The sequence below is a fragment of the Mustela nivalis genome (assembly GCF_964662115.1).
Source record: "Mustela nivalis genome assembly, chromosome: X".
In the NCBI taxonomy this organism is placed as follows: Eukaryota; Metazoa; Chordata; class Mammalia; order Carnivora; family Mustelidae; genus Mustela; species Mustela nivalis.
This window is the reverse complement of record NC_139040.1, coordinates 98,311,109-98,336,897: the sequence shown is the minus strand read 5'-3', so window position 1 is coordinate 98,336,897 and position 25,789 is coordinate 98,311,109. Positions and strand designations below refer to the sequence as shown.

Genomic DNA, 25,789 nt, shown 5'->3' with positions numbered 1-25,789 from the left:
TGCAAAAGGCTCATGGGGAGAAGGAACAGTTTCTTTGGTGATATTTTCCCTGGTCTGGGGGAACTTAACAACTTAGCTGGAAAGACAGAAACACATCAGATGTTAAAGTGATATGTGCATGGGGCCCATAGTGGCTCTGTTGGTTGGGCGTCTGCCTTTTGCTCGGGTTGTGATCTCAGGGTCCTGGGACTGAGCCCTGCATAGTACTCTCTGCTCAGCGTCTCCCTCTCTGCTGCCACTCCTCCTGCTTGCACTGTCTCTGTCAAAGAAACGAAAAAAAAAAAAGAAAAGAAAAAAAAAGACACAATAAAAAAATAAATTAAAAAAAGAAAAGAGAAGAAAATAAAATAAATAAATAAAACAAAAAATTAAATTTTAAAAATAAAACCAAAAATAAAAAATAAAATAAAATAAATAAAGTGATGTGTACAGAGGACCAATGGGAGAAATAAGAAACCTTAATCCTGGTCTACTGCAAATTCACTGTGTCACCCTGGCAAATGACGATGTCTTAAGGTTTCACGCCTAATTTGTAACATGAGGGGGTTGGAGTGGATGACAATGAAGAGGGTAGAAATGTACTGAGCACTTATATACCAAGCCCTACAGTAAGCACTGAACAAGGATTAATACAGTGAAATCTCCTGCTATGAGGTAGAGACCACTATTTCTATTCTACAGATAATTCATGAGATCCTTTCAACTCCAACAGAATTATATGATTTCAAGTTAAGTAATATGGTAAACTACATTCTCCAAAGGTGGCCACAATATTTCCCATCCCACGTGATCTTCTTAAAGTGTGACTCTGATACTCCTGCCTTGGAGAGGGGGGTCTATGTCTTCTCTCACTGAACCGGGGTGGGCTTGTGACTGGAGAAAGCAATGTTATGTGACTTCTGAGGCTAGATCACAAAAGCCAATCTCTCTGATACTGGTTTGCTATTGCAGTACAACAGATTACCCACAAACTTAATGGCTTATACCCACTTATTAGCTTGGTCCATAGGTCAGAATTATAGGCACAGCATGGCTGGGTTCTCTGTTCATAGTCTCACAAGGATGAATTAAAGGTGTTGTCTGAACTGAGTTTTCAGAGGGTGTAGGGGGAAATCTGCTTACAAGCTCCCAACGTTGTTGGCAGAATTCAGTTCTTTGTGGTTGTAGGACTTGAGGTCTGCCTGTCCTTGCTGGCTATCAGTGGGGGCTGCACTCAGCTCCTAAAGGCTACCCAAATTCCTTGCTAACATGGCCACCTCCACCCTCAAAGCCAGCTGTAGATAATCTCCCTCACATCTAATCCCTCTCACACTTCAAATCTCTGACATCCTCAGTCCCTGGCTTCCAGAATGGACCCAGATTGAAATGGCTCAAGCGATTAGATCAGGCCCACGTGCAGACTTTCCCTATCTTAAGGTCAACTGATTTGGGACTTACTTATACCTGCAAAATCCCTTATGTCATATAATCATGGGAGTGAAATCTAATCATATTCATAGGTTCCACTCAAATCAAGGGGAGGTATGCCAGGGCAAGGGTCACTGGGGGTAAAATTCTGCCTACCACATAGCTTCTATTTTATTCTCCTGTTACACTTATTTTTGGAGCTCAGCCTTCATACTGCGAGGAAGTATAAGCAGCTTGTGGAAAGGAGCAGAAGCCTCCCCGCCAACAGTCCCAGCTGAGCACCTGGCCAACAAGCAGTGTTAACTTGTTAGCCATATTAGTAAGCCATTTTGAAAGTGGATCTTCCAGCCCTAAACTGAGCTGCTCCAAGTGGTGATAACAACAATTAGTGAGTCCCACCCAATGTGCAAATGTGTGAGTAAAATAAAGAACTGTTGTCAGCCACTAAGTTCTAGGGTGATCTATTACATAGCAATAGGTAATCAAAGTGAAGTAACAACCCAAATGAGAAGATCTACAAGTACTGAAAGGTCTTTTTGCAGATAGGAGTGGTAACCCACCTTTCTTTTAGGACACTGGGGGATCGAGCATCTGACATTATAGGTCTAAAATGTCTTTCAATTCACGGTTGCTGATTTATTGATTCAAACTTACACTGAACTAATTTATACTGGTATACCAGTCATCTCTATTTGGAAGCCCAGCATTTTAAAAAGTTATCTAAAAAATATGCTGTTTTCCTTTTGAGCAATGGTTATACCATATATTCTAAGCTACAGCTGAGAAATATTTGGGATGTAAATAAAGATAATGAATGTACTAATTTTTAAAGATACCATGGTCTTGTTCATAAATCACTAAAGTATTAGTTACCTCAATGTATACTTAATTACTTTTCAAATTTTCAACTAGAAAAAATAGAAAACACATGGAAAATAATCATCAGTTTTGTCATTAAGAATTTTAATCAATGGATATTAACTATTAGGTGAAAGACTGTTGGAGTAGAACTTCCATAAACTCTCAAAGAGAGTTTGGATTATTTGTTGATTACAGAGGGGAGAAACCTGGCAGACAAAGCCTTAACAAAATCAAACAAACAACAACAACAAAAAAATCAAACTTAATATCACCAATGATAGAACAAAGTAACATCAGGTGCCTTCCACTGTGATGCACTAAGGACACACCATCACATGTGTAGTATTCTTGCCCCCAAATATTTGTTTATGAGAAAACATATAAATCCAAATTAAGGATATTCTGAAAAACCACTGACTTGTACTTTTCGCAAAAATGTCAATGTCATAAAAAGAAAAAATGCTGGGAACTCCTCTACACTAAGGAAGATTAATCTAAAAGAGGTAATTAAATGTGAATTTTGACTGGATCTCCCCTCTCCCAACAAAAAAGAAAAGAAACAGCCACAAAACTCTAAATTTTAAGTATGCACTGCATATTAAATAGTACTGTACATAAAAGTATCTGAGTGGATTATTGTACTGTGATTAAGTAGGGAAATGTCCTTGTTAAGAGCCAGATGCGGAAATGTTTAGGGGTGAAACGTCACTCTAGATGCAACACTCAGGCAAATTGTGTAAGGATTAAATTTGTGCACCTGGTTGAACGATATTGTATCACGTCTAGTCCACACTGCCCACAGACCGGACAGAACAATCAGAGCTTCCCTTTGGATACGGAGGAGAAGCACACAGCTGGACACTCACCTCCCTGGGTGGCGCACGGAGCCCTGGGAGTTTTACGGTGGTCTCAGCAAAAGGGCGAGCGGTGGATGAGGCTGCCAGAGAAACAGAAATACACAAACACAGGACAGGGTTCACGCGCTGCACACTTTATGGCCGTGCTGCTCAGGCCTGACGGTGAGGCCACGCCTCTTGCCCCTAAAGGCGTATCTGACAGCAGCACGTGTCTATCCAATGCACTTTACGGCAGTCACGGGAAGGTGCGGGGGCGTGGCTATACCTCCCGCACCACAAGCACACACGACAGCCGCACATGCTGTGTGGAGCACTTTATGGCAACCACGCAAAGGCGCGAGGTCACGGGTTCAGGCTGTGCGGAGTAGGCTCTGCATCCTACGTCATCGTAGGTTGGCTGTTATTTCGTTGGTGCTCTCATGCCTTGGAGATCATGGCGATGGTGGCGGCACTGTGGCGGAGTGCGAGGGACTATATGAAGACCAAGGAGTTCCGGAACTACCTGGCCAGCACTCACTTCTGGGGTCCTGTGGCCAACTATGGCCTTCCGCTGGCTGCCTTAAAGGACATGAACGCATCACCTGAAATCATCAGTGGCCGTATGACAGTAGCGCTCATCTTCTACTTGATGGCCTTCATGCATTTCGCCTACCGTGTACAGCCTCGAAACCTGCTGCTGTTCGTGTGCCACAGCACCAATGTCGTGGCGCGGAGTGTGCAGCTGAGCCGCTACCTGAATTACTACTGTGGCGGAGGCGCGTCGGCGGCTGTTGGTACCACAGCTGCCATCACCCCCGATCCCACCAGCTGTCCTATACCTGTTAGCGACCTTGACAATGATGACTCCTGTTAGGCAGCTGCCAGCCCCAACCCATTGCCCCAGAAGCGTGGTGGAGAGGGCCCGATTGAAACTTTGCAGCTTGCAAACACTGAACTGTTCTCCCTAAAGAGACCAGTGAAGTTTGGTTTTTACTCTAATAAAATTGCGAGTCTGACTGAAACCTGCAGTTTGGTTAATAAAGAAGAGAAAATAGAGCAGAACTGAAGGTGTTGAGTGTTGTTTATTTCGTGATCTGGAAATAAAATGTTCTTAGGTGGGGGTAGATTGGCTGGTCTTCCTCTTCGCTGGACCTGCATCTGAGGGTTAGTTTTTACAGGGGAGGAAGAATGAATGATAGCGTTCCTGAGATGGTGCTTTGTTTCTTGTTTCGGGGTGTCCAGGTCAAATAATGCTTGGTAGCATACATGATTTTTAAAACTTGGTACAGGCACCTGCGTGGCTTAAGTCGTTAAGCGTCTGCCATCAGCTGAGGTCATGATCCCAGGGTCCAGGGATTGAGCCCCACATTGGGCTCCCTGCTCGTGGAGAAGTCTGTTTCTCCCTCTCCCACCTCTCCTGCTTGTGTTCCCTCTCTTGCTGGGTCTCTCTCTGTCAAATAAATAAATAAAATCTTAAAAAAAAAAAAAAAAACTTGGTACAGGCATTAATCTCTTTGCAGCAAAAACAAGTCGGGGGATATTGCTACTGAGGGAAATAGTTCGAAGTGGGTTTAAATGAATTCAGTGAAATCCAATTTAGGCCTTTAAAAAGTACCTATTAAGAGAACCTAGAATCTCTTGGTGATTGGATAGCAATTAAAGAATCTATGGTGGAAACAGGATAAACAAACCTGAGTTTAGTTACTGTCAACCCTGGATTCTAGGTAAATAGAAAATAAAAATGACAAAATCACAATCGTTTCCTCTTCTTGCCTAAAAATGGGGGGAAATGGCAGTCGGTAAAACTGATAAGACTATTGCCCTGTGGCTAGCTAGGGTTGGGGACAAGGGTCAACAGCATTAGCTCACAGTGTCCCCTTAGGAATCTTATGGGTGCTAAGGACTTATCTTTTTTTTTTTTTAATATTTTATTTATTCATTGGACAGACAGAGATCACAAGTAGGCAGAGAAGCAGGCAGAGAGAGGAGGAAGCAGGCTCCCCGCTGAGCAGAGAGCCCGATGTGGGGCTCAATCCCAGGACCCTGGGATCATGACCTGAGCCGAAAGCAGAGGCTTTAACCCACTGAACCACCCAGGTGCCCCTGCTAAGGACTTGTCTTAAACCAGGTTACATGACGTGGGGAAAGAAAAGGGTGGGGCTGTGAGTGTAAGGCCACTGTCTCTGCAGCAGAGGCTGCCTTTTAGGATTTGATGCCAAATCTGCCTCTGGAGATGCAGGGAGTTCCAGAGGGTTCTACGGGGTGAAGAGTGCTTAAACCCTACTTTTGTTAAAGATTTCGAATGCAGAGGCGCCTGGGTGGCTCAGTCGGTTAAGTGGCTGCCTTCGGCCCACTCAGGTCATGATCCCAGGGTCCTGGGATTGAGCCCTACATCGGGCTCCCTGCTCAGTGGAGAGCCTGCTTCTCCCTCTCCCTCTGTTTGCTGCCCTGCCTACTTGTGCACTCTGTCAAATAAATAAATAGTCTTAAAAAAAAAAAAAGATTTCAAATGCAAAGGAGGGCCCCTGGGTGGCACAGTAGGTTAAGCATCTGACTCAGTTTGGGCTCAAGCTGTGATCTCAGGGTCTTGAGATCAAATCCCTCATCTCACACATAGTCTTCTATGTCGTCATCTGGGAAGTGACATACCATCACTCAGCTGTTTCCTATTGGCCACGTGAACCAACCCCAGTACGTTGTGGGAGGAAAATACAAGGGTGGGAATACTGGGAGGCAGGGATCTTTTGTGGGGGGGAGCATCTTGGAGGCTGGCTACCACATATGGTTCTGAAATTAAATTTCTCATGCCTTTCTGAAACTCAGTATAAAGTAATAAAGCATGTCAGGTCATCACTCACCTTCTCCCAAAAGATGTCACAAAATGCTCAGTTTACAGTTGTGTGGTCATTACTAACATGCATATATCATGGAGCATGGGTTTGAGAAGCAAGCGGGAAAGAAGTCTCTGGAAGATAGTATTTTCATATTTATATAGTTCAGACTATATAATGTAGTAATAAAAACTAGTTCGTAAAGTTTCGAAATGAGTCATAACCTTATGTCAAAATTTTTATTAAAACTTGAATTTTTCCCTTCACTACGTGAGTAGAAATTCATATATTTTTAGATCTGTCTTACAACATGTATTTTGTAATTTGAGTATATTTCAATCAAAGGCAGGTAGGTTTCTAATTAACCTGGTAAGGGAAAAGTAGGTAATAATCCCTACTGATAATTTCCCATTATTCTACATTTATAATTTAGAGGGCAAAATGATTAGAGAAAAAAATCCAAAAGATTCCAATGCCTCCAACTCTAAGGCAATGTTCCACTTACAGGATCTAATTTGTAGTATGCCCACCCAAGAGGCCTAACCCTTTGTTGCCTAGGATATTCATGTTTAAAGCCATATAAGTGATTAATACTTTAATAAAAATGAGGCTTTCAAATCATTAGGGTAACAATCACTTATAATCTCCCCAAACTATCAAATACAGTCCTTTCTGGCCTTCACAATTTAACCTGTCTACAGATCTCTTCTGCTACTTTATGAAGCCAATAACATTTTGAATTGGCAGAGTTATTTTTCCATAAGTTTTTGTTACTGACACACTTCTGTTATTACCTAGAATTCGTGTTTTATACTGAGCCTAATAAGTAACGTCCTTCTCCTTGGGTCCTCTGAGTTCCCTGGAAAAGCACAGGCTAAAATCCGAAGAATTGCCTTACCTTTGCAACCATAATGTCAAAACTCTTTCTCCTCTAATTCTTCCACCTACTGTGTCACAGGGAGAGGAGGAGAGAGTAAATCATATTGTTGGATAGAAACCAGGCCCTTGGAGACGAAACAGCCCTGTGTAAAAGGGAGACCACCTCCTGGGCTTCTCCGGATGCTACCGCCTCCCCAGGGCCCCTAGAGGTGGAGCCGACCCCCGCAAAAATGGGAGGCTACAACCTATTCCAGGGAATTTGACACATAAGTCTTATAGTTTGAATTTATATTGTTCACGTCTCTTGATTATCTTGAAATGAACAGACTGTAATTAAGAACTTTCAAAATACCAGGAGCACATGTTTGTTGAACAAATTTTATATGGGACAATGCCACAAACAGAATAGCCACATTTCTTCTAACCACCCCCCTCGACCTCAATTCCTCTCCCAGCAGTAACACAGCAAAGGAGCCTGGGACAGGCATACAACTTTCCCAACCTTTTGCTGAAAAAGACAAGAGTTACAGTATACCATGCAATGCTGAACGTTCTGCTTCTGTTCCGTGTGTGTTAGAGATCCTTCTGTATCCCTCCACTGCAGCATGACGACATTCTTCTTTACAACCACAGAGTGCTCTGCGGCTTGGATGCGCTGGGATTTCACCAGTCATCTCTTGATGCCAGGCTCCCGGTGCCACTGTGAGCACCCCCCGTGTGTGCATCATGGGCCACGTGCCCAGATTCGTAGAGGAGAGGCCCTGTGCACGCTCCATTTACTTTAAAGCCCTCTCTGGACACGTCTTCCCTTTCTTCGATTTCAATGTAGTTAAATGTTGCCAGTATAACGTTTTCTGCACAGTATCTTTCATTTATCAGAGCAGACAATAAATCCAAGACGATGGCACATATAATATTGTCCATACCTTATACATCCTCACATCTGGCATCCTCTTTAGTGCCCAGCTGTGGCGGACACTTGATAAATGTTTGAGAGAGAAGGAAAAGCTAACTGGACACAAGGGATATGAGACGAAAGTGTTCATAACCCTAAGTTACTAAAGTTTGAAAGCAGGTCTTAACTTGGTTAGTGAATCAAGATTTAATTGGATCCTACCTTCCAGATGTACCTTACATCTAGAAGCTGGGAAATGTTTCAGCAATTTTCTTAGTCTGGGCATGGTTGCGAGAACAACGAAGATTCTTACTTTACTATGGAAGTTTTTTTAAAGAAATTGTGTGAAATGAACAGACAAAGAAAATGTACAATTCAAGACCCGTCAGTTAGGAACATCTGCCTTCATGCAGGGTTTACAGCATTTTATACATGCATTTTAATGTAAAAATATGCCATATATACCCCCACCCTCTGCTGTCTACAGAGCACATCCTTGATGGGCAGCCGAGCAAGCGAACGATGGCTTCCTTTGGGCTTGGAGTGGAAACACTTCCTCCAAGGAGTGCGGCAGGTGGCAATTCTGTCCCTGAAGGTCCAGAAATGACCTGGCCCGGTTAAGTACTGCTGGCTTTGAAAAGGAGCAGATGGAGGGGAGGGAGGCTGATCCCATGGACCACTGCATATGACTGGACAGTGGTTTTGCAGTTGAGGAAACAAACAGGACAAAGTCAGAAGTGGAGAACTCTTGGGGTAAAGCAACAGATGAAGTTACAGATGAGTTTGTCAATCTGTGGAAAGAAAATGATGTCTCTGAATTTCTGTTAAGAATGGTGATATTTCATCCTTAAATCTCATAACAAAGGACAAGGCTTAGTTAATAGTATGACACACATTCATGTGTAAGAATAAATTGTTGGTGGATCCTTCAGTCAACAAGTATTTGTGAAGCATACGAGGGCTAGGCCCTGTGCTCGGCACTGAGAATATATAGAACTGACCAGAAAGGGCCATGATGGCCACGGGAGGTGACTTTTCCCAGGAGTGTCATACACAAGCCAGCAACTGCAGAGCTTTCCCCAACGTCCCCATCTGTGATGCTGGCTTGGGCCCTCTGCCTGCTTTGGTCAGTCAAGTCACTGTGTTCTCCAGTCCCCCGCGACCAGCCTGGGCCCACCTCCTCACCCTACCGGCCTGGCCTATCAGAAACGGGGACCAATAATTCTGTACTAACCAGAAAAGGCTAGGAAATGGCCTTTCCAGAGATTTGTTTTCTTGCCTTCTTCCAAAAAGGAAGGATTTATACCTCAACATTTATATCACAGCCCCCCCACCCCCCGCTGTCCCCTGCTGCCGCTTGGGCATCCTCCTAAAAGAGACTTTCAGGAATGGGTGTGGGGACAGGGCTTGGGTGCCATTGGGTAGAGCACTCAGTGTGACCCTTCGTGCAGGCCTGGCCAACCACAGACTTTACTGTGTGAAGCAGTTTAAAGTTTAGGACCAGAAAAGAATCTTATCTTCTGAATGGAAAACAAAAACAAAAACAAAAAACCACCCTCCCCCAAAAAACCCAATGCCCCAAACCCTAAAACCCCAAAATCAAAACAAACAAATAAAACAAGAAAAACCCTGGATGACAGCAAGTTTTGGCACAGCAGCATCTAACATTTTCTGGGTGGTTACAGATAACACAACACCAAGCTTATGAATATTAAAAAAAATATTCCCAAAGAGTCAAAGAAGTGTAGGAAAAACCAACAAAAATTCCTTTTCTGTCTGGGCCAGGGTACTCTGATAAGTGTTTCCTTTTGCACAGAAAAGAAAAGCTGAGATTGAAGCCATGCTGACATTCACATAACAGGCCTGATTTCTATCAGAGGGCAATCTAAAACAATAGAAAATATTTAATTTCCTTTATTTGAAAGGAAAACCATGAAACATTGGAGACAGTCATTTTAACAAATTTTTCTTATGGAAATGAACAAGTTGTTAAAAGCTAGGTATCACTGGCATTGTTTTAGAGCTGACAGGCTTTTTGATGAAGTCAGAAAGTTGATCTACTTAAGACTAGACCAGTGACTCCAGGTATATTGGACTAAACAAAGCTGACAGGGACATTATGTTGAATTACTTCACAGATGTGAGAACCACCAATTAGAGCACAGAGCTCAATGTCCTTTCTTTCAAATAATAAGAACACGGGGAAACTTCAGGTTAGACCAAACTGTGTGTTCATCACCGCCTTACATAAGAGAACAGGCATCAGGGTGATGAGGTTATTTTGTCCTTACTTACCGTCACATGCAGGAAATCACCTCAGGCCTTCCCTTCAGGTGTCTGGGTCCCAGGTTCCTTGGAATCTGGGGTTTGGTGCTGTAGATGGAGGCTGTCTAGCTTCTGCAGATCTCCTATAAGACCACTTCTAAGATCCTTATTGTTTCTCAGAAATTCTTTTATCACTTGCAGTCGGTTTAAGATCTGCAAGAGGAAATCATATGATGTACGACTTAGATCATTTAATAGCAGGCCTGTAATTCAGATGGAAAACTTACTAGGTCCGAGACTGGCTCCTTTTCACGTGTCCGCCAATAGTTGGTTCTGGGGCCACACAAGGGGTTGTTTGTTTGTCTCCTCAATTTTTTTTTGCTTTTTAAAGGCTAATATCCAAAATAGATGAGGAACTCGTACAACCCAATAGCCAAAAACCTCCAAATAATCCAATTAAAAATAGACAAAGGACCTAAATAGACATTTTTCCAAAGAAGATGTATTATTGGCCAACAGGTACATGAAAAGGTGCTTGACATTGCTCCTCATCAGGGAAACATAAATCAAAACCATGATGAGGGGACACCTGCGAGGCTCAGTCGTTAAGTGTCTGCCTTCGGCTCAGGTCATGATTCCCAGGGTCCTGGGATTGAGCCCTGCATCAGGCTCCTTGTTCAGTGGGGAGACTACTCCTCCTTCTCTCATTCCTCCTGCTTGTGTTCCCTCTCTCTCTGTGTCTAATAAATAAATGAAATCTTAAAAAAGAATAAAGAAAAACAACCACAATGTGATCTCACCACATGCCTGTTAGAATGGCCATCACTGAAAAGACAGGAGATAACCAACATTGGAGAGGAGGTAGAGAAAAGGGAACCCTTGTGAACTATTGGTGGAATGTAAATTAGTGCAGCCAGTGTGGCAAACAGTACGGAGGCGCCTCAAAAAATTAAAAATAGAGCTACCCCATGATCCAGCAGTTCCACTTCTGGGAAGATATCTGAAGGAAACGGAAACACCATGTCGAAGAGATGATGTGCACCCCTGAATTCATAAGCAGCATTATTTACAACAGCTAAGACATGAAAACAACCTAAGTAACCACTGAGAGATGAATGGGTAACAAAGATGTGGTATATATATACAATGGGATATTTCTCGGCCATAAAAAGAAGGAAATTCCACCATTTGTGGTAACATGTAGGTCGGGTCATCACGTCGTACACCCTAAACTTATGTAATGCTGCATGTCAATTACATATCAATAAAAATGGAAAAAATTTTGTAAATTCTTTTTTGCTTTAAAACCTCCTACATTTGTAGAAAAGGCCTATATAGCTACCCCATCTCTATATGTGTATATAAACACATTTGCATATATATATATATATATATATTCATATAAAAATAAAATAAGGGGCGTGTGGGTGGCTTATTCAGTTGGGCAGTCAACTCTTGATTTTGGCTCTGGTCATGATCTCAGGGTTGTGGGATAGAGCCCCGCGACAGGCTCTGTGCTCAGAGTGGGGTCCGCTTGAGGTTCTCTCCCTTTCTCTCCCTCTGCCCCTCCTCCCACTCACACATGCTCTTTTACTCTCAAATAAATAAAATCTTTTAAAAAATAAAATAAAATGAAGCCCTTTCGTTTGGAATTTGTACCTGCACATTTATTACTATTACATATATGTATACTTATTACTATTAAATATTTATAAAATATACGTTTTAATAGTAATAAATATACAGGTACAAAATTCAAAATGAACACATTGGAACAAGGTAAAAAGTCAGTTTGACACAGTCAAAACAAACTTTTTAAATTAAGAATGGGGAAGGCTTATGCACGTCTATAGGTAAAGGGAGAAGAGGAAATAGAGGTAGAAAAACAGAAAGTCTGGAAAAATTAAGGAATATAGTCAGACAGACTTGGATTGTGAAGCCCAGCTTTACCACTTAACCAGCTTTGTGACTCTGGGCCAGACACCTGATCTCTCTGAGCTTCCTTGCACGTATGCAAATGGAGGACAATGATACCAACGCTGCCTAGGATTCTTAAAAGGACTAGAAATAATCTACTTCAAGTGCTTAGCGTCGCTTCAGGTATATCCTTTCCTTTCTATGGTCATTCCACAAATATTTATCCAGATCCAGTCTACTGCGTGCTATGCACTGCTCCAGGCAAAAGATGCTTAGCACCTCCATTCCTCCAAACTCTTGGGCTTGTCTCTGTGCCCCTTCTCACCACCCTACGTGGGCTCTGAAGCCAGTATGGGCGACAGCCTCCTCCCAGCTCTCCCCACTCCTGGCCGCCCTGGGCTCAAGAGGGAAAGACTCTGCCCTTCCAATGGCTAACAAGCCACCCACACTTGCTTCTTCCACCTTCCCTTCTTTACCCCTGCCTGAAGGCCCTTCCTCCAGGTGTGCACCTGCCTAATCCTCCGCAAGCATCCCCCCAACCAGAACACAACCTGCCCCTCAGCCCCAGGGGCTCCAGCCGATTGGGCTAAGTCCTGATCGCCCAGACTGTGCTCCACATAGTACTTCTAATGCTTAGAAGCAGCGCATACATACAACGTTGACTGTTTACTGCCTCCCCCTACCGGGGTCTTTGTTTTGTTCACTGACACACACCAAGCTTCCAGAACAGGGCCTGGCACATGGGAGGCACATGGTCTGTAACTATTTTTGAAATGTCATAAATGAAGGGTCATTTCCATCCCTCCTCCCCACTGCTCAAGGCTCCCCAGGGATCTCTGTGGAGATGGTGTCCCCCCCCCCCCCATTTTAAGAAATCGCTAATGATTTTAAAGAATGCGCAAATTCCTTACATGTTTCTCAGCCGCCTACTGTGCTTGCCATGCTTTTGTTGAATGGCTAAACTTGCTGGACCCTAACAGAGCCCTGAGGGCTGGCAGAGCACGATGGAGGGGTCTTGGGTGGTGGCCAGAGGCTGCTGCGGATGGGCCCATGGTGGGCACACAGCATAGGTGTCCCAAGGGGCCTAAGCAGCTGCTGCTCCCACTTGGCTTTGGAGTGGAATGAATCTCGCAGGCACAGAGAGTGGATTTTAATGGGAACCCCTTTTTAGAATGCTAGACATCATGGAGGTTCGTCAACTGAACAGAATGGGACAGTGATGAGCTCTGTCTGCTCGGCAGTCCCTGGCACCCCCAGGCTCCGTGATGCCCTGCCTGGAAACTGTCACAGTAAATTACCACCATGAACCTTTTTTCTCAAGTTGGCTTTCCAAAGTTAGCCATGCTGGTTTCACGAACACTAGAAACAGGTCTTGTGAAACAGTCACCAAAAAAGCCCGTGGTCCTACTATAACCATGGTGTTTCTAAATTCCTGGATGCCTGGTTTTTCATCTTTTAGCATTTCAAATGAGAAGGCACCTTACCGCTGATAGTGTCTTACAATAAACTGGCAGTGGTTTTTTTCGATTGTTTGTTTCTTTCTTAGAAGTAACTGGATTCATGCTGTCTTACAGTTGATGGCACTTGCAATTCAATGGAATTTGGTTTATCAAATCCTCTGACTGTGGAGACTAACCCTAAAGTACACGGATGCCAATATATGGTACCGAACCTTCCAGAAGAGAGCGGTTCCACAGGCTGTGGAAAGCCAACTTTCAACTTCTTCGAGATAATAGGCCACTCAATCCTAACTTACATTTTGATCAATTGAAATAACAAGAGGGATGCCATAGTCTACTGAACAGAAAGCATGAGAAATGAGAATTTATCAGTGCTATCTAGAGACTCTGGGGACCCAGAGGACAAACCCACTCACCTCAATTTCCTGTTCGTGAAACAAAGATAATGAGGGTCAGAATTTACAGTAGCTAGCTCCTCGGAAATAGGGGAGCTGCAGGGCTGCAATGCAGAAAGGCATAGAACCAGGCAGCGAGACCCAGGCCTGCCCTCACTTGCCAGCCGTCTGGCCTGGCATCTGTCAGCGCCTGTCCTTGCGGTTGCTGCCTCTCGTGGTAAACAGGGGGATCTGGGCCCTGCCAGGTTCCCTGCCAGCTCTGAACTTAAACAGACTCCTGGCTTGAGTGTGCCACTACGGACGCATTTTGTTGTTCGTTACACAAACAGAAAAAAAGAACTACGGCTCCCTCAAGAGAGAAGACGGAGTTATTGACGCCTCTGGGGCCTTAAGCCTGATGGTCCCCCCTCCCCCACCAGGTTGTCTCCTGTTCCCCGAGGCTTCTAACAGAAGCCTCAGAAACAAAACTGGGGCTGGTTCTAACCATGTTTTAAAATAAAGTCAGATAAAACACACGGATTTAGAGAACAGAAGACGTAACCATCTTTTTCATTTCTGTACATGCCTATGGTGTGCTCGGGTGGGAGTATCCAAAAACCAGTGGTTTTCAATCCCTCTACTAAAGGAACTCACCAAGTTGAATGAATGAAGCATCTAGGTCAAGGTCAAAATGGTTAATAGAGGCCTATGGGGCAGTGAGGAGCAAGGCTTAATAAATGAAACACACACTTTGCATTAAATACACACTCTGTCTTTAAAGAGGTAAGCAGCAAAACTCCTTTCCTTGACAGGTAGAATGGAGAGGTAAAATGATTTGTCTAAGATCTCCTGGTGATTTAGAACTCCAATCTAGCAAGTACTGGAATATGTCTGAACTTTCCTAGTACAATTCTACTACTGTTCACTTTTTTTGTACCTTGCGTGTAACAAAGGGGATTCATTTGTCCTGTATTCCCTAGCAGGACTTAAGACCATCATCAGCTTGCCATGTCCTAAGCTGGAAACCTTGCCGATCCTTTAACTTCTCCTTCCCCATCTTCTTCCAGCCCCATGCCACACTCCAAGTAATCTAAGCAGCCACTAAGAGCCATCAGCTCTGCCCAAGTAATGCCTCCAGAATCTGGCCCCTTTGCTGCCCCTCTAGTTTTTTTCCATTCTCACAGGGCTGTGACAGCCCCCTGCTAGCCTCCTGCCTGCAACTATCGTGAGTTAACTTTCTACAAGCCACAGCAGATCTATCCGATTTACTCGTTCTTGCTTAAAGACACCTGTTGGCTCCCCACTGCTTTTTGGGAACAAGGCCCAAGCCCCTTGAACAGCAGAGCAAGCCTTTCAAAATATGGCTCCAAGCTCACCTGACTGCCCTCGCTTTGGACCGTCCCTCCTACACCTGCCTTGTCACCACTCATGCCCCACTGTTCTTGTAGACATCTGCCAGTGCTGCCAGCTCCTTTGGCCAGCAGCACCCTTCTGCTCTTGCCAGTCTGCCACACTCTTGTGTGATTCTGCTAGTTCCAGCTCAACAGCACCTTCTTGGCAAAGTCTTTTTCTTGTAACCATCCCCTGACCTGCTGAGAACGCCTGGAGCCTTTTGTTCAGAACCCTGCTGTATCCCTTACCGCATTGGTCCACTCTGTGCACACACTGGGCACTCGACTGTTGGCTGACCGAGTGAAAATATTTGTGGCGAAGTAATATTGGTCTGTGCCAAAAGCATACTCATTTCTGGAAGCGATCTGACTTCTAAATCAGAAACATAGCTGGAAGTCTGCCAAAAGGAGAGACTTTTCCTCCCCGGTGCCTTTCTTTGTATTGTTTACTCACACCGAGCGGATGATACTTTTTTTTTTTTTTTTACCTCTTCAGGCAAGACGTCTTGTTCTTGTGCTTGAAGATAGATCTCTTGAAGTTTTTCCTTTAGTAATTCCATCTCTATTTCGTTGACTTGACTCTCACTCAGATAAACTCCTGTTTCGTATTCACACCCATCGCGCTGATCTTCGTCAGGAATGTGAACAGCCCAGTCAGATGTCAGCAGCTGTTGGATTACCGAACAGATGTGTGAATGATGGAATGGAAAAGATGCTCCACCGGGTTGCTCAAAGAACTTGTAACTAAACATCTTTGACTGGATCCACTTCAGCAATACCCTGTGACCAGAGATAAGCTTCTCAAGCCCAGCACAATTCTGGATTTCGTATCAGCATCTCTCCCCCTGCTCACATTCTATAATGTCATTTAAATCTAAGAAACTCTAAATTCTAAATGAGAGACTGCAGTTGCCTTTTCCCCCTTAATTCTTTAGGACAAAAACTATTAAATCTGATTTTTACCTGTTCTATTCTGGTGTATGTTGCCACAATCTCTGGAATATTCTTGAATTCATTCAGGAAATTTTGGATCTTCATCTGAAAATCTCGAAGCCAAAGAGAAGACACTTTCATCTCTGAAGAATGCATGATTTCGTTACGACACTTAATCACCTACCGAAAGGCCAAAAAAAAAAAAGAAGGTTTCAAAGTCAAATGACAGAGTAAATGGAGATTTTGTAGTTCCAAAGTAAAATTACAGGGCTGCCTGGGTAAGCCCAGTTAAATGTTTGGCTTTAGCTCAGGTCATGATCCCAGGGTCCAGGGATGAAGTGCCACATTGGGCTCCCTGCTTAGCAGGGAGCCTGCTTCTCCTTCTCCCTCTGCCCCTCCCCCTGCTGTGCTCAACTCTTGTTCTCTCTCTCAAATAAATAAATAAATAAAGTCTTTATTTTTTAAAATCATTTTTAAAAAGATTTTATTTATTTATTTGACAGAGAGAGGAATCACAAGTAGGCAGAGAGGCTGGCAGAGGGAGAGGGGAAAGCAGGCTCCCCGCTGAGCAGAGAGCCTGATGCGGGTCTCGAGCCCAGGACTCTGAGATCATGACCTGAGCAGAAGGAAGAGGTCCAACCCACTGAGCCATCCATGTGCCCAATAAATAAATTCTTTAAAAAGGGGGGGCGCCTGGGTGGATCACTGAGTTAAAGCCTCTGCCTTGAGACCCTGCCTCATGATCTCAGGGTCCTGGGATGGAGCCCCGAATCGGGCTCTCTGCTCAGCAGGGAGCCTATTTCCCCCTCTTTCTCTGCCTACTTGTGATCTCTGTCTGTCAAATACATAAATAAAATCTTAAAAAAAAAAAAAGCTATGTCACATAACATATGTCAAGTGGAATAAAAAAAAAGAAAAGAAAAGAAAAATGATAGGAAGGCTTTGTTAATTACAAAATCCACAAGTGAGGCGTGTAGGTGCTACCAGGGCTTGAGGGGATGTTCAACCACCTGCTACCTAGGAGTCATTGGAATCAGAAATACAAAGAAGCCTACAACTACAATTAGCTCTTGAAATCTTGTGACTGGCTGGTTATCTCTTACACAATCCCCAAATCTCTTAACTTAAAACCACCTGCCAAAAAGCAAGAATATTGGGTTCTGGCTCTGGGTACACCCAAAGCTGAAGCAGACAATGTGAAAATCTTGTAAATATTGTTGGAACTCCAGGAAGCTGGGTCAAGGGGTTAAATATGTATCATGGAACTTGAACTCACAACCCCAAGATCAAGAGCTGAGCTGAAAGCAAGAGTCAGAAGCTTAACCAACCGAGCCACCCAGGTACCCCATGTTTCATTTATTAATATATAATTCACACAAAGTCTTCCACATTCTTAGTTAAAAGATACAAAGGGGTCAACCTGGTACTGTGACAGTTTTTGCCTCTGCTGAGAGCATGCAAGATTCTCAGTCCTTTCCACTGCTGGCATGCCAGCAAAATATACATGCATTTTCTCTGCATATTATATATCATCCAGGTATGCTATATATGCTTTTTGATGACCCTCAAAGAAATAAACGTGCAAGAGCTGTTCTCTGGTGTAACAGAGAAAGTCTAAATCCCCCAGAGAAAGTCTAAATCCATCGTGATCTCTTCTGACATTGTCCATTAGTGTTTATGCTTCCTTCAGTCCCGTGTGCCTTGGTCTTGCAACTATAGCCAAAGAAATTCAGAAGGGCAGGATTCAAATGTTGGCATATGATGGACAGGGTGGTACACTGCTCTTCTATTTTTTTTTTTTTAATATGGAATACTTTGCTTCTGTTTATGGCAGACCACAGAAGAGAAATCTGTGGTTTATCTATTTTGGCAGCAAACAGTATAAGATCAAGGTCCTGGGAAACCTCAGTGAGGGAGAACTAAGGGGTCCGTCTCCTACCTGCATTTGCATGGGGCTTCTCGGACATAGAGAAGGTGCATGCGCTGTGAGCCCCGCTAGCCCACTTTGCGACGCCAACCTTGAACCAAAGCCTAACATTCTTTGCACACCGCTGTTTCGGGGAGAGCCTGTGTGCTATGTGTGCATGGCTGCTTTGGCACCACAGGGTGCGTCTCTCAGCTGGTCTTCACAGTACCCACCCGACCGACTCTCACTGTGTGGTTTTAAATCTGCCGGCTCTTACCTCGGTGACTTTCTTTCGATCAACGGTGAAGTGATCGCAGGAGTTGATGAGACTTAAAAGAGCAACCGCATCACATTCCTCGGGGCCGGTTTTGTCTGCCAGTCCTCGGGGCATGAAAGCCTACAGTAGGGGAGGCACAAGGGACACCTGAGTCTCCTCCAACCCTAAGAGCTAGCGGGGACAAGTGTTATTTGCCCGCTTCCCAAATGATGACCGAAATTCTCTTACTGAGGTTTCGAGGTTGAGCCTCGTGAGTCCAAAACGCAAGTTCGGGAACCAGTGTCAGAGCTAAGCCTTGGCCAAGGGCGGTAGCCAAAGGGCTGCTCTGCCTGTCCCTCTGCTATACGGAAATACTTTAAACACTGGACAGAACTGGTTTCCTGTCCTTTCCTAACGGTATATAAGCAGGCTACATGGGTAGGAGGCACTGAAGTTTCAGTGGCTGAGTTGTGGAGAACATTTGAAATTTAAAAATAAGTTACTCCCAAGTGGGCACTTTAGGCGCCTGGGTGACTCAGTTGATTAAGTGTCTGCCTTCGACTCGGGTCAGGATCCCAGAGTCCTGGGATCGAGTCCCCCAGATCAGGCTCCCTGCTCAGTGGGGAATCTGCTTCTCCTTCTCCCACTGCCCTTTCCCCTGCTCGTACTCTCTCACAAATAAATAAATAAAATCTTTTAAAAAAAAATAAAGATGACTTGAGCAAGTTCATATGGTAGCATAAAGTTAAGAGCCTGGGCTTGGCAGTGGGACACAGCTGGATTCAAATCTCAGGTCTGCCACTTGCCAACTGAGTGACCCTGGGCAAGTTACTTACCCTCAGATTCCTCATCAGTAAGTAGAGGATAAGTGTCTGAAGCTGCCTCGAAGGGCATTGTGAGAATTAAATGAGTTAATGCAGGGGAAGCACTTGCGCGGTGCCTGGCACGTGCTAAACCAACAGGCTGTAATGTTGGCAATTACCGTGTTGATGATGCAAGGCGAGCATGACCTCCCCAGAAGTTACAGACGGAATCCTAGGGTTTGAGATGCTCAATATACCAGAAGGGCCTTGTTCTGGCATGATCTTGCCTTTTGTGGGATTTTAGGGCATGGACCCCAGAGTGGTGTCACTGCAAGTCTTGGGTATGTTTCTTTCCTGAAAAGTCCCAACTTTACACCTGAGTGCAACCACTTCGCCAAGCTCAGAAGCTCACCAGTACATTCCTGCCAAGGGACTAGAAAAGATGACAGATGCCAGACTGCCTGCAGTAAGAACTCTAAATAAGGAGACCTGCTCCCTTGAAAAGAAATTCATCGCAGCAGGCAAGCAACAGCATTGCTCCCTACAGTACAGCTTATAATGGGATTCCAACATGGGCTTGCGGTCGGGGGCCCACACATGCCAAGGAGAGTCAGGGCTACGTTCCTCACCGTGCTGGAATCCTCCGCTGGAACCTCCCATAATTAAGAACTCTGTAGGGGGGCGCCTGGGTGGCTCAGTGGGTTAAGCCGCTGCCTTCGGCTCAGGTCATGATCTCAGGGTCCTGGGATCGAGTCCTGCATCGGGCTCTCTGCTCAGCAGGGAGCCTGCTTCCCTCTCTCTCTCTCTGCCTGCCTCTCCATCTACTTGTGATCTCTCTCTGTCAAATAAATACAATCCTTAAAAAAAAAAAAAAAAACTCTGTAGGGACGCCTGGGTGGCTCAGTCAGTTAAGCATCTGCCTTCGGCTCAGGTCATGATCTCAGGGTTCTGGGATCAAGCCCCGCGTTGGGCTCTCTGCTCAGCATGAAGCCTGCTTCTCCCTCTCCCTTTGCCCCCTCTTGCTCTCTTGAACGCTCTCTCAAATAAGTAAGTAACATCTTAAAAAAAAACAAACTTTGTATGCCCTCTATGACCCATATCCGAAGGTACAGTAGCCAGTAACATCACTCTTTCCACATCTTAACAGTCACTGACATGCTGAACCTCTGAAAGTTCATGATGCGTGCTATGATTTATTTTTAAAATATTTTATTTATCTCTTTATTTATTTAGAGGGAGCATACCAGCAGGGGGAGAGGCAGAGGGAGAGAGAATCCCAAGCAGACTCTGCGCTGAGCACAGAGCCTGACGCGGGGTTTGAGCCCATGACTGGAAGATAATGACCTGAGCTGAAATCAAGAGTCAGAGGCCCAACCTACTGAGCCACCCAGGCGCTTGTGGATGCTATGATGTTAACACAGAAGGTAACTCGTGTATCAGAGCCAAACTAGGGCAAAAAAATTGAAGGAAAAAAATTTTTTTTAACCTCCTCTCCTGCTGGGAGGATGGTCCCCAAGTTAGAGGGGATCTTAGGTGTTTCAAAGCCAGGCATAATTTTTCTTCTCCATGACACGGTATGTCCTGTCTGACATTTTCTCACCAACATAGACCTGTATTTTCTACATTCATGTTTTTTATTCTCATCATTATTCCCTTTCTTCCAAATTAGAAGCTGACAGGGGGGCTCTGCTGTCTCTGGGCCACCGAAAGGAGTTTCTTAAAATGGTATCACATGCCATTTTGTATGTGTTCTGTATGTCAAATGCACAGTGGTGGGAAATGCGTGGTACTCCCTCCCCCTCCCCTCCCCTGCCTTTTCAGTGAGTAGGAGACAAGGTTGCAGAATCCAGCAGGGGCTGGATCACGCTGGGCTTCACTGGCCCTGGAAAGGAGTTTGCAGTTTATTCTAAGGACGTCAGGAAGCCATCCAGGGGTTTTAGGCAAGGGAAGAAAGTAATCTGATTCCCTCTCTTGAAGACCACACATTCTGCTGTGGGGAGAAGTACTCAGAGCAGCAGCAGAGGTGGCCAGGTGGGGGGCTGCAGCCAGCAGGAGGCAGGAGGCAGAGAGAAGGAACTAGCTTGCAGGTATAAACAAGGGGGCAGTGACCAGGACCGAGGGAGGGTAGTAGCAGGTTGTGGCTGCTGGGGCCTGGCCACGGGGTTGGGGGTTAGAGATGAATCCTGCTTGAGGAGGAGGGAGGGAGTATGGCGAGGGGTGGAGCATGCTGCTGGACAGGGACACCTGGAGCTCAGAAGAGAGGGCAGGGCTGGGGAGACAAATCGGGGGGCCATCAGCATGAGTACAGTATTGAACAGTGAACTCCACGGGCCGGGGCAGTATCGCCAGAAGAAGGGGACAGAAGAGGCCTGAGAAAGGCGGGTTGGGGATGGGAAGGAGGCTGAGGAGGAGCCAGGGAGCTAGGAGGAAACTCGTGGGGGACAGTGACGTCACCAAGTCATGAGTGCTTCAAGAAGCAGGGCCAGTTGTGCCAAATGCCTGAGAGGAGAGAAAGATGAGGCTGGAGAACTGAAGGTCAAACGTGCCCGACAAGGCAGATGCAGAGGGCTGGTAGGGCCAGGGGCCAGGCTGGAATGGCTTAAAGAGTCACGGGCAGCTGAGGAATAGAGCGCAGGCACAAAGCCCTTTCTAAGAAGCTCCACTGGGTATGCTTACGGGAGGCAAATACAGAAATGTGGGGAGAGAGCTGGAGGGAATGGCTCAAGGGAAGCTTTTCTTTTTATTATTTATTTATTTAAAAGATTTATTTATTTATTTGACAGACAGAGATCACAAGTAGGCAGAGAGGCAGACAGAGAGAGAGGAGGAAGCAGGCTCCCCGCTGAGCAGAGAGCCCGATGAGGGGCTCGATCCCAGGACCCTGAGATCATGACCTGAGCCGAAAGCAGAGGCTTTAACCCACTGAGCCACCCAGGCGCCCGGGGAAGCTTTTCTTTTTAAATTTTGTTTTCCAAATATTTATTCAAGTGTTTTTTTAAAGATTTTTTTTTAATTTATTTATCAGAGGGAGAGAGAGGGAGAGAGCGAGCACAGGCAGACAGAATGGCAGGCAGAGGCAGAGGGAGAAGCAGGCTCCCCGCTGAGCAAGGAGCCCGATGCGGGACTCGATCCCAGGACGCTGGGACCATGACCTGAGCCGAAGGCAGCTGCCCAACCAACTGAGCCACCCAGGCGTCCCATATTCAAGTGTTTTTTTAAACAGCTTTATTTATTTATTTTTTTATATCAAAGTACTCCCTCCTTGAGAGAGACACTTTTCTTTCTTTCTTTTTCTTTTTTTTTTAAGATTTTATTTATTTATTTGACAGAGATCACAAGTAGGCAGAGAAGCAGGCGCGTGGTGGGGGAAGCAGGCTCCCTGCTGAGCAGAGACCCCCCCCCCCACAATTCGGGGCTCGATCCCAGGACCCTGGGATCATGACCTGAGCCAAAATCAGAGGCTTTAACCCACTGAGCCACCTAGGTGCCCCTAAACAGCTTTATTGATATAATGCACATATCATATAATTCACACCTTTGAAGCACATAAGTTTTTTTGTTTTTGTTTTTTTAAAGATTGTATTTATTTATTTGACAGATAGAGACCACAAGCAGGCAGAGAAGCAGGCAGAGAGAGAGGAGGAAGCAGGCTCCCGGCCAAGCAGACAGCCTGATTCGGGGTTCGATCCCAGAACCCCAGGATCATGACCTGAGCCGAAGGCAGAGGCTTTACCAACTGAGCCACCCAGGTGCCCTCCTCCAGGGAGAGGGAGAAAGAATCCCAGGCAGACTCTCCAGTGAGCTTGGAGCCCGATGTAGGGCTCCATCCCAGCACCTTGAGATCACCACCTGAGCCAAAATCAAGAGTCAGATGCCCAACTGACTGAGCCACCCAGGCACCCCAGTTCATCACTTTTTATGGCTAAATGGCATTTCATTGTATGGACAGGCCACAGTTTGCTCATCCATTCATCAACTGATGGACATTTGTGTGGTTTCCACTTCTGGCTGTTATGTTATGAATAGTGCTGCTGTGAACACTCATGCCCAGGTTCTTGTGTGGATGTGCATTTTTTTTTTTTTAAGATTTTTATTTATTTGTCAGAGAGAGAGTGAGTGAGAGCGAGCACAGGCAGACAGAGTGGCAGGCAGAGTCAGAGGGAGAAGCAGGCTCCCCGCAGAGCAAGGAGCCCGATGCGGGACTCGATCCCAGGACGCTGGGATCATGACCTGAGCCGAAGGCAGCTGCTTAACAAACTGAGCCACCCAGGCGTCCCTGGATGTGCATTTTCATCTCATTGCGTACAAACCTAGAAGTGGTACTGCTAGGTCATATAGTAACCCTGTGTTTAATCCTGTGTTTTTTTAAAAAATTAAATAAACAGAGGTAACATTAAAGCTATCTGTAGGGTGGTGGGAATAAGCTGGGAGGTAGACAGAATGGATACCTGAGGTCTGAAAGTCCACAGGCAGGTGGGAGGGGATATGGCCCGAGGTACAAGTGAAGGGCCAAAGTGGTGAGAAGAGAGATGCCCTTCCTCCTTTGTGCCAGAAGGAAGATGATGGTGCACAGGGAGGTAGGTTCGCAGGTCTGGTAAAAAGATGAGGAAGCACAAATCTGGGGGCATCCATCAACTCTTAAGAAAAATTGCACAAAGTCAGTAGCTGGCAGTGAGAGTGGAGGAATGGGAGCTTGGTGAGGGAAAGGCAGCAACAACTGTCGGCAGGAACAGGAGCCCTATACAGAGCCATGGCCAGACCACGGGAGCTCATGATCAAGAACTAAAAGTGAAACCATTCTTCTCCCTTGTGAGATTCTCCCCCTGAGCACAAGTAGATGATGGTGTCATCGGGACTGCTGTTGGGCCATGCAAGTTCAGAGGAAGGAGAATAAAAGGAGGATGTGATCGAAGAATATAAACACTGGGGTTGGACTAGAAGGTCTGTTAGTGACAGCAACAAAAAGGGGCATGAGCAGGTCACACGGGCTTCAAGAGGACTCCAAGGGTATGAAAGCAGCAACAAAGACCAAATAGGTGAGGGACAGTCACAGTGAAGAGCAGAATTTTAAGTTTCTCTTTTCTAAGTAAAAGTAAAAGTTGGCAATTCTGTGGTGTGTCAACAACAAAAAAAATTGGGAAGAGGGTGTAAATGTGGTGGGTTTACGGGTTCAGGTTAGCCATGAGTCTGTGGCCACTGATCAAGTCCAACTTCCTCATCTTTGAGGTTAGGGAACAGAGCCTGGCGTAAGGACATGCAACAGCAGCAGCGCAGGGACTCTGATCCCTGCTTCCCAGGCACTAAGTCTGTGCCTGTGGCTAATCAGCACATAGAGGGACTACAAAAGTTAATTTGTGTTAGGGGCTGACTTTGCCCTGCCCCACCCCACTCCTTACTGGGCTTCTGGAAAACATTAAAAAAAAAAAAAAATCCCCAATTGGCCCAACTGGCAAGTCACAGAGCCAAGCTCTAAGTCTTCTCTCTGGCTGCCCACTCCACCCAACCTCCCCAAGGTTTTATTCCTTACCTGGCCACTTAAAGTCCATTCTGTTTCAGCCCTAACTTCCCTTGGCTTCCTCTGCCATCCTGATGGCACCATACAGCCAAAATGAGCTACTCAGGGAGCCTACACTCAAAAACGCCTTACTGTCTCTCCCTCTGGACCTGTGTTCAGGATGCTCGCTCTACATCTTGCCTCAGCGTCTCATGCTGAAATCTTTCCTATAGCTGCCCAAGCAGGGGTGGCAAACTTAAATGTCTTGTTACCAGAAAGGTAAAAGGAAGCTTCTACTTCGCTAAGCTAGATCGGATCCTGTACAGCAGCTCTGAACTGCTTGGACACTAAATCCTAGATCAAACACCCATTCCTCTATCTTTGCATTTGTTTATGGGGCTCTGGGCTCCAGGTGACCGGCTACCTGGTGGCTCACCTCCTACCCTCTCAAGCAGGTGCTTACCTTGGCCACCTCCCAGGCGTCGACGGGCCAGCGGCCCGGCCGGCAGTTTCCCCAGTGGACGTCTCCATTCCTGTTGGTGTGGTGTTTCAAAATCTCCCGTTTCCACTCTGCGCAAACCTGACACTGAGGCTGAAACTACAGGGGGCGGCGGTGAGAAGGGGCCCATGAGGGAGGGGCGGCGTCTTGGGCAAGTGAGCTGGGTCGTTGCGGTCTGCCCTGCCCCAGGAAGGGCTCGGGACCCTACGCTCGGGGACCGGGACGGGGGCCAGGGGGGCCAGGGGCTCACCTGGCGGGCGCGCGGGCTACACCGAGAGCCACTGCGGCAGGCGGCGCGGGGGCCCAGGCTGGGGGCTGCGGCGAGCAGGCCGCGGTGGAAGGCAAGCACCTCGCGGGAGACGAAGCCCTGTAGGCAGCCGCGCAGCAGCAGCAGGCAGTGGCCCGCCTTCACCCAGTTCTTGTACTCCGCGCAGTTGAGACGCGCGGCCAGTTCAGCCAGCACCATTTCCCGTTGGGGCCCGGGGGCGAGGGGCGGGGCGGGCGGCAGTGCGCAGGCGCGGAAGCCTGGGCGGTTCCGCCGCCGGGGCTCCGCCCAGAGCCCGCCCTCACGTGCAAGGCGAAGGAGCCAGAGCTCGCGCGGCGCCCAGGATCCCGGGGCGGAGCCTTATGTCTTAAAGGGTAGGCCTGCTCCATCCCCGTGTTAGGTGACAGCAGATGTGTGATGCTTGCCTAAAGAGCTTGTACTCGAAACTCTTACGCCCTCTTGTCTGTTCCCCCAAACCGAGATTCGACCTGCCAGTCCCCGATTCGACCGCCTCTCC

At 46.1% G+C, this 25,789-nt stretch overlaps 2 protein-coding genes across 3 annotated transcripts; one reads left to right on the top strand and one right to left on the bottom strand.

Annotated features, from left to right (window-relative positions):
* Positions 1-3,342: 3,342 nt before the first annotated feature.
* On the top strand, positions 3,343-4,107 carry MPC1L (mitochondrial pyruvate carrier 1 like). Its single transcript, XM_082717831.1, has one exon. It carries the CDS (start codon positions 3,424-3,426, stop codon positions 3,976-3,978), a length of 555 nt encoding a protein of 184 aa, XP_082573957.1. The 5' UTR covers positions 3,343-3,423; the 3' UTR covers positions 3,979-4,107.
* A 3,071-nt stretch (positions 4,108-7,178) lies between these two features.
* Positions 7,179-25,519, bottom strand: LOC309856527 (uncharacterized protein CXorf38). Of its 2 annotated transcripts, XM_082717829.1 has the most exons (7): positions 25,258-25,519; positions 24,972-25,106; positions 18,233-18,352; positions 16,080-16,229; positions 15,605-15,784; positions 10,005-10,187; positions 7,179-8,500 (listed from the first exon to the last, which is right to left on the bottom strand). In XM_082717829.1, exons 1-6 carry the CDS (start codon positions 25,471-25,473, stop codon positions 10,026-10,028), a joined length of 963 nt encoding a protein of 320 aa, XP_082573955.1. In that variant the 5' UTR covers positions 25,474-25,519; the 3' UTR covers positions 7,179-8,500; positions 10,005-10,025. The 2 variants fall into 2 exon arrangements, with proteins under 2 accessions (XP_082573955.1, XP_082573956.1); XM_082717830.1 differs by lacking the exon at positions 24,972-25,106.
* Between the last annotated feature and the right edge of the window lie 270 nt (positions 25,520-25,789).